The sequence below is a fragment of the Pteropus alecto genome, unplaced genomic scaffold (assembly GCF_000325575.1).
Source record: "Pteropus alecto unplaced genomic scaffold, ASM32557v1 scaffold920, whole genome shotgun sequence".
Classification (NCBI taxonomy): Eukaryota; Metazoa; Chordata; class Mammalia; order Chiroptera; family Pteropodidae; genus Pteropus; species Pteropus alecto.
The window spans coordinates 412096-420632 of record NW_006429596.1 but is presented as its reverse complement, the minus strand read 5'-3'; the positions used below and the strand labels follow the sequence as shown (position 1 = coordinate 420632).

At 55.6% G+C, this 8537-nt stretch overlaps 1 protein-coding gene across 1 annotated transcript in view; it reads right to left on the bottom strand.

The window, feature by feature from the left end:
* Positions 1–8491, bottom strand: part of GRIK5 (glutamate ionotropic receptor kainate type subunit 5) — a 52415-nt gene extending 43924 nt beyond the window's left edge. Inside the window, exons 1-5 of the mRNA XM_025044809.1 lie at positions 8241–8491; positions 4434–4562; positions 3939–4103; positions 1686–1783; positions 1427–1592 (exon numbers count right to left, since the gene is read on the bottom strand). Coding sequence (XP_024900577.1) covers positions 1427–1592; positions 1686–1783; positions 3939–4103; positions 4434–4512 — 508 coding nt within the window. The 5' untranslated portion in view covers positions 4513–4562; positions 8241–8491. The remainder of the gene's footprint in view (positions 1–1426; positions 1593–1685; positions 1784–3938; positions 4104–4433; positions 4563–8240) is intronic.
* Positions 8492–8537: the final 46 nt, after the last annotated feature.

Below are 8537 nucleotides of genomic sequence, written 5' to 3'. Positions count from 1 at the left end.
TCCAGCCACACAGGCCTCTTGGCTGTCTCACGGTCCTGTGGATTTTGCGCTGACTGTTCTCTGTCTGGAACACTCTTTTCCCAGATCTCTACATAACTCTCTCCCTCACCACCTTCAGATCCTTACTCAAATGTCACTCCCCTGATGACACCCACACCCACCATTTCATTTCAAATCAGCCCCCTTCCAGCACTCTCAATCCCTGTTACCTTCATCTACTGGTTCACACGACCTATTCCTTCCGACTAAATAATGTCCTATTTATGTTCATTGCCTAGCTCCTCCCGTCAGAATGTGGGTGTCACAAGGGCAGGGATCCCGACTTGGTTTGCACACTCCTATATCCCTCATACCAGGAATAAGACCTGGCACATAGCAGGTGTTCAGTAAACACCTGTCGAAAGAGAATTCCTTCTGGAGGTTAAACATTGAGCATACCATCCCCAGCTGCACACCCAGATGCACCAGCTTCTCAAACAGCTCCACCTGAACGTCTCAAAGACACCTCCAACCCAACATGTGCCCCTAAACTGTCTCCCCCTCCTCAGGCAGAACCTGGTCACCACTCGTGACCCTGCCAACTCTCCTCCCTCAGGACTCTCCTCGAATTCACCCCACCTGAGCCCTTACCAGCACCATCTCTCCCTGCCTCACTGGCCTCCCTGCCACATCTCCGGTCACTCTCCATGTGCTCACTGCAGTGCAGTCACGGAGCAGAGTGCTTCCTGCAATATACCTCAGGCCACGCCCCCTCACTCCACCCCATGTGGAAACCTCCACTATCTTCATGATAAAACTCAAGGCCCTGTGTGACCGTGCCCTGCCCGTGCGTCCTGCTTCATGTTCCCACAGCCCTGCTGCCAGGACCATCTTTGAGCCTCTCAAAGCAGCCACGCTCCCTGGATCGCTGCCTCTGTCCTGCCATGCCCTCTGCTCAGAACACACTCCCATAGCCTCCTCCCTACCTCATCTCCTCCCCACACTTCAGGGCCAACTAAGACGTCCCTTTCTCAGGGAGTCAGGTTCTGAACCTCTCAGACCTGTGTGCTCTCACAGCCCCCACTTAACTCCTGACAGAGCACATGTCACTCTGCACCGGAACTGCTCAACTAACTGTGTCTCCCACTGGCCCTGGAGCCCCACGAAGTCAGGGACCATGCCCAGGCCTGATGGGAACCTTGCACCTGCCAGGTGCTTAAGACTATCTGTGGACTAAATGGTCCCTCTGGAAAGTGACGGGAGGGGGTTTGTGGAACCAGAGTTCTAGGTTCCTGAAGGGGAAGGGACAGTGGGGACTAGAAGGGCTGCACCCTGGTTCCCCAGGTGTTCCAACCAGGGGGCACTGATAGCTGTGTCGGAGACCAGATCACTTGGGAAAGGGAGTTTGAGGGAACAGAAAACAAAACACCCAGTTCTCCTCCCTCACACTCAGCCTTGGCGCAGATGAGGCTGGCCGAGGGGTAGTTGAAGGACTTGAGGATTCGAGAGACTGCCAGGCTGACGTCCTCGTTACTGGGGTACAGGCTGACAGACGCGAAGCGAAGGTACTGAAGGCGGGGTGTCTCCTCAGGCCCCACCTTGACATGCGGGATCTGGACAGAGAAGGAGCCTTTGCTTCTATCCTGCTCCCTCCTCCCCACCCTCACCTTCCAGGCCCCCCACCCTGCCCCATGTTCCCGCCTCACCTCCTTCTCCCCACAGATATGGCTCACAGTGGAGGCAGATGCAGGGCTGGAGGAGGGGCCCAAGACAGACACGACTCCTTTGGGCAGGATCTGACACACTGAGAGGGGTGAGAGGGGACCACAGAGTCAGGGACCCCTTTCCCCCTCTCCATCCCCATCCCCAAGGGAGTGGGTCTGACACTCCTCCACCACCAGCCACCCAGACCCAGAGGCCCAACCCCTGACCCTGCCCCACCCCCTGGACAAAAGTCGGGGAACAACAGAGAGACAGGGGGGAATGGCAACAGTTGGATGAACCAGACCAAGAAACAAAGGAAGGGATGAAGAAGAAACACCAAGCACCTCCCTCTGGCTGCAAATCCAGCGCCTGGTCCTCGGCCTTCATCTTCCTCAGCCTTTCTAACCACACTATAATCCAGGGGACCTCCAGCACCCCTTTTGTCTTGAACCTGTGGCAAGGTCCCTCTGTGTTCTATAACCCAAACGCCATTCTTCTGTTGCATTTACTTGCTCTTCTTTCTTCCACTGTCTTTCCCCTTAAACATGTGCATGTCTCAAGGCTGGGACGTGAAAGCAGTTGCTTTGCCTGCCCAGTGCCCATTCTCATGGCAGAACCCCAACTTTTCCTCAGGGAATCGCGTGGTTCCCAGGACTGACTGTCACCTGACCCAGGACCACATAGTCCTGTCCACAGTGATTGGTTGAGGGACAGGCTTAAACCATGCCACAGAGAGCCTTCCTCGGGTCTTCTGTTACAATTATGACCAGGTTTGCGAAACTGGTGAGATTAAGTTCTGAGCTGGTGGGGCCATGTTGCCACCAGTTGGCAATGAAGACAACTTAGACAACAGAAGGACCCAGAGGTGAAGACAGAGATTCCTGGAACAACAGTTGAATACCTCAATCTAACTAAGCCTGAAATTTATCCTTAGGCCTTTATCCTCATATCCTTGACATGAGCTGATAAGTTTCTTTCTTCCTTAAGACAGCCTGAGTCGAGTTTCTGCCACATTCAACTAAAAGTACCAAAACGAAAGGCCTCATCTTCTAAACTTGCTCCTTCCGCATTGGCGAGGGCTCCACATTTGCACAGACCGAATATCCGGAAATGATCCTTGCCTTCAATCTTTACACAATTAGTCACCAAGTCCTGTCCTTCTTTTGTCATCAAATTTTCTCACATGTCTCCTTCTCTTCAACCCTTTCTCCTCTGCCCTGTTCCAGGGCTCTCAGCTCAGGCATGTACCAGTCTCCTCACCGATCACCCAAATCTAGCCTCTAGATTCACTTTTGCCAGTTCCCTGGTCTAAACCTATCGATGATTCCCCACTACCTACAGGTGAAGGGAGTGTCTTTCAGCCTGCCATTGCAGGCCTCCTGGAGCTGGCCTGCCAACCTGCCCAACCACACCCCCACTGCCCAATCACATGCCAGTCCAGACATCTCTCACGATCTCCCCAAAATGTCCTGAGTCTAGGCAGTCAAGATGGGGGCAACCTCACACCCTGCTCCTTGGCTCCAAATACTCCACTTTCCCCTCCACCCCAGCTCCAAACTAGGGGCACGTGCCTAGAACACCATCTGCCTTCTCACCCTCCATCCTAGCTTCTCCCAATTCGTATTCTGTGCTGCACCAGTCAAAAAGTGCAGAAAACATTATATCTCATTCTCCCTCTCAGTGATCTGAAATACACTTGAACATAATAAAGGCTCTGATAAAGACTGCAGGAAAGAAATCTGTCTAAAACACATTTGAAGGCAACATCTCCCAAAGGCCCACGACCCCAGCACGTCTGTTCAAGGGACACCTACTAACAGACACTCAGTTTGTCAGTATTCAACAAATACTTATGCATCCCTACTACGTGGCATACTTTGGGCACCACCGCTCTTTCTACATCCTACTTGCCCTTCAGAGATCACTTTAGCTTCACCTTCTCCAGAATGCCTTTGCTAACCCTGCCTCTGAGGCCCCCACCTCACTGCCTGGGCCCCTCTGGAGACTAAGCATCCCAGCCAGCTGTGAAGCTTCTCTTTCAAATGAGGCCCTAAGCGCCTGAGGCAGGACTGGGCCTGATACTTTCCCCACCACCCCTCGCCTAGCACCACTATCTCTGGGGAGAAGGCAGAGCAGACATGAAGGGGCAGATGAAGGCAGAAGACAAGGGGAGCTGAGGAGGTGGGGGCCAAGGGACGCACTGAGGGTTCCCAGCCTGCGCAGCCTCACCCCACACCCCTCGTGGCCCCGCTCACTGGTGTCCGTGGTCTCGTACTGGCTGTCCCGCTGCAGCTCAAAGATGTCTACTTCCACTCGGGCCTTGGCTGGGACCTCGATGATCCCGTTGATCTGCTCCCGGGCCAGGGCCAGGGCCAGACGCTCGCCACGGCCACACACTGTCTGGTCATCCAGGATCGCAGCTGAGGGGACACAGGGGTTGGGGACCAGACTCTGGGGTCCTGAGGAAGGAGGTACTGGGGTCCTGGACTCCTGGGCTCTGAGGTGGGGATGGGGATGAAGTGGGGGTCCTCAACTCCTGGATCTGAGGCTGGAGAGAGCTGGGGCTCTGGACCCCTGGGTCCAGGGAAGAAGGCACTGGGGGCTGCTGCTCCTTGTTGCTGAGGATAGCTGAGACCTGATGCCCAGGTCCCTGGGTCCTCAGGAACTAGCCTGCCTGGGTTCCCAAAGAGGAGCCACAGGCCTGACGGGAGGGTCTCTGAGGAGGCAGGGGCAGGGCTGCAGGGCCTCACCCATGCGCAGTGATGAGAGCACCTGGCAGCTGGGGCTGGCAAAGGCGACAATCAGCAGCAGCAGCAGCTCAGCCGGCATCTTCCTCCCCTCCACATGGGGACGCAGCTGCCGCGGCCCCCTCTCGCCACCTGCGGGAATCGACCGTGGGGAGATTGCTGATGGTGGGGGGACCTCAGAGTCCCTTTGGAAGGCTGCTGGACAGGGTGGTGGCCACAGGCCCTGGGACATTGTGGGTGAGCTCTGAAGGGCCCTGCCCTCGTTAGAAACTGACAAGACAGTAGTGAGGGCATCGTTAGGCTCGAGGAATACTACCAGAGGAGCTCACTGCACTCAGGCACTGAGTGGGAGAACTATTGCTAGAGAATATTCACAGCAACCAAAAATGGGAGGGAAGCACGATATGGCTCTCAGGTAAGAGCAAATCCTAAGGACCATCCCCACCCCAACAGGAACCAAGAAGTACAATCCCCCACCCAGGCCCGCCCCTGTCTCTGGGCAGGCAGCTGTTACTAGGCAACAGAAACCGGCTGGAGAGGATGCAGCGGTTGCTAAGCAACCCTTCCTAGGCCTCACTTGCCACCTTCCTGACTTTCCTGGTTCCCACAATCCCACAGGGGAAGAGGCCTGGACATCCGGGGTATGGATATCCAGGAGTTAGGAAACTTGGAGAGAGAGACACACATTGACACATACAGATGGACCCAAGGCAGCAAAGGACTAAAAAGAAAGAGAGTAAAGAGAAAAAGGGGAGGACAGACAGACAAAAAGAGAAAGCCCAAGCGGGGAAAATACAGAAAGACTCAGGAAAGGAAAATGAGAAAAACAAGCAGAAATATAGAAAGATGAAAAGAAGACAGGGAAATGGGGCTAGAGATGGAGAGAAACAGATGGAGAGTTACATGGAAGTAAGGAGACAATTAGGAGAAAGAAAGAGGGAAGAGACAGGAAAGTAGGGGGACAGAGATGGAGAGAGATAGGTCAAGACAGGCAGGAGAGAGGGAGATCAAGACAAAGGAGAGACACAGAATAGAACAGAAGACAGAGAATGGAGAGAAGACACAAACCCACTTGAGATGCCACCGAAGAGAGTCAGAAGGGAAAACTAAAGCAGGGAGTACACTGCAGCCCCCACCTGCTCTGGGGAGCTAACGATTAGGGGGAGACAGTGCATCTTTGCTCTCCACAATTGCTCCCCATACTCCAGCAAGAGAATCCTGCAGTACCCCAGCCTTCTGCAGGGCAACCACTGGGAAGGGATGAGCTGAGCCAGATGCACGGCTCCCCCAGTTAAAGGTTGTGCCCCAAGAGAAGGGACACGGGGTCTCCATGGGAGAGGGTTACTCTGAGGCCCAGAGTGCTGGGAGGTGAGCTTTGGGACCTCCCCACACCCCATCTAACCCCCATGGAAGGAGGGCTTGAGCTGGCAAGATGGCAGAATGAAACCTGCTACGAGGGCAGACACACGATGCAACACTTCAGACTGTCCCTTATGACCTGGAAGACCTAGGCAAGGGCAGCAGGAGACCCCATCCATCTCCACTCTACCCCTGACTCCCATGTGACCTTGAGCAAGTCTGTCTGTCTCTGTCTCCCTGTCTCTCTCCCTGGGGGCTTTTGGGGAAGACAGGCTGGGGGTGAGAGGGCATGGACAGGCTGGGGACTATAGACTGTAATTTGGATCTAAGGTGAAGGCTTGTCAAGGGTGGAGGAGCAAGGGAAGCTGGGAGACCCAAAAAGAGAAAACACAGGGAAGGGGTAGAGAGGGCGGGGCTAGGAGAGAGGTTGGGGCGGGGGTCTCCCTGAGACACCAGAGGTTTCTGGGGCAAATCAGGAAGCAGAGACTAGAGGATGAAAGACCCAGGAAGAGAGGGGGCCAGAAGGGCAGGGACCCACAGGCAGCAGACCTGGGTGGGATCAGAAAGACAGAAACAGTGCACGGCCAGAGGTGAGGGCAGCAGATGGACAGAGGCACAGGAAGGCACAAGCAGAAAGACAGACAGGCCAAAAGGAAGAAACTGGTGCTACACAGACATCGTCTAGAAGTAAGACACCAAAGGGGACAGAGACAGGAGAGGAGGGACAGGGAATCAGGCAGGCCTGAGCCCCAAAGGTGCAGAGCCTTAGGGTGAAACACAGCAGCCAAGTGAGCAGAAGGGGCTGAGGGAGCAGCCCTGCCAGGGGAGGGAGGTAGACAAGCGGGCAAGGGAGATATCAATATCAAAGGCAAGAAGGCAAATCAGGTCAGAGAAGGCAAATGGGGTGAGGGAGAGGGCAAAAAAAAAAAAATGACAACAGGTACATGTCGGGGAGGAGAGAAATCACAAAACTCTAAAAAGGAGAGCTAATCAGAAACAGAGAGACGGAAAAAGTAAGTCAGAAGACCTACGGACAGAGACAGGAGAGGAGGGACAGGGAATCAGGCAGGCCTGAGCCCCAAAGGTGCAGAGCCTTAGGGTGAAACACAGCAGCCAAGTGAGCAGAAGGGGCTGAGGGAGCAGCCCTGCCAGGGGAGGGAGGTAGACAAGCGGGCAAGGGAGATATCAATATCAAAGGCAAGAAGGCAAATCAGGTCAGAGAAGGCAAATGGGGTGAGGGAGAGGGCAAAAAAAAAAAATGACAACAGGTACATGTCGGGGAGGAGAGAAATCACAAAACTCTGAAAAGGAGAGCTAATCAGAAACAGAGAGACGGAAAAAGTAAGTCACAGCAGACCTACAGAAGAGGAAGGGACAAGCGGGAAGACATCAGACTGGGAAAGGACAGAGACAGACTCACCATCTAGGAGAGGGGGAGTGAGAGTCAGGGAGGGAAACCGAGGAGGGAAAGAAGACTGAGTGACCTGGGGGCGCAAAGGCAGGGACAGGGCGAGTGCCCGCACGAGGGGAGCAAGTCTATGCAGAGGGGCATCCACTCGGGGTGCCTGGGGGTATGGTGGGGGACACAGAAGTAAAAAGATAGGGGAGTGGAGAGACCACCATGGAAATGGCACACTGACCAAGTGACAAAGCGGACCATGGGGCAGCTGCTAAGGGGTAAGGGATGGAGGGGATGGAGATCGGCCCAAGGTGCATCTGAGGAGGAGAGCAGAAAGGTGAGAGAAAGAAGAGGGATTTGCCCATGCCTCTCTGCCAGGGTGAGAGAGGGTGCAGGCCAGGTGAGTACAAGCCCAGGCAGAGCACAAGGTGGACAGAGAGTGGTGAGAGGGCCAGACCTGGCACGGGCGCCTCCAAAAGAGAGAGAGAGGACAGACAAAGGAGTTCTGAGAGAAAGAGCTATCCACAGACACACCGAGGAAGGGTTAGAGAAGAGAAGTTGGACAGAGTCAGAGAGAGGCCCAAGGGCCACATGAAATAGAGATTCAAACCCAGAAGGATGTTTCCAGGAGACAGACACTGGATGGGATGGGGATGGACCCGTGGCAGGCAGAGAGGAAGAGGCTCAGAGGAGAGAGACCGACCGCAAGGAGCAGAGCCGGCCACCAGGACCCAGGCTGGAGAACGCAGGGCGGAGATGTGCCAGGAGTCCCGAGAAGGAGTGAGACCACGAGTGAGAGTCGGTCAGCCCCTCAGGACCCCAGGATCTTGGAGTGGGGGGTGAGGGTGATCTGTGTACCCAGAAGGGGTGAGAAAAGGCCGAGGGGAATGGAGGTTGGGGAGATGGAGGGTGCAGGGCAGGCCCCTGGTGGGGGAGGGTATTCGCCGGTCTGGGGAGCAGGGGAACGTAAGGGCCTCGCCAGGGGACAGTGAGCCCGGCCTTCCAGGACCCAGGCCGGGCCCCAGCCCAACCCTGGCCCTGCAGACACTCACGGATCCTGGTGGGACGTAGGGCTGGGCTCCCTCGAGGCCCGAGGAACGACAGCAGGGAGACGTTCTGGCGCTGGGTGGTGGTGTGGCTGGGGCGGGGGGAGAGGGCAGTCCACAGGGCCCCCTCCCCCGCCTCCGGCGGGGGCCCCCAACTAATCCAAAACAGGGGCTCCCCTGGAGCAGGGACAAGGACAGGTGGAAGAGGAGAGGGCGGGCTGGAGAGGGGAGGAAGGGGAAAGGAGAAAATGGAGGAGAGAAAGGGAGAAAGGAGAGGGGAAAGAAGCAAATGGAGGGAAAGGA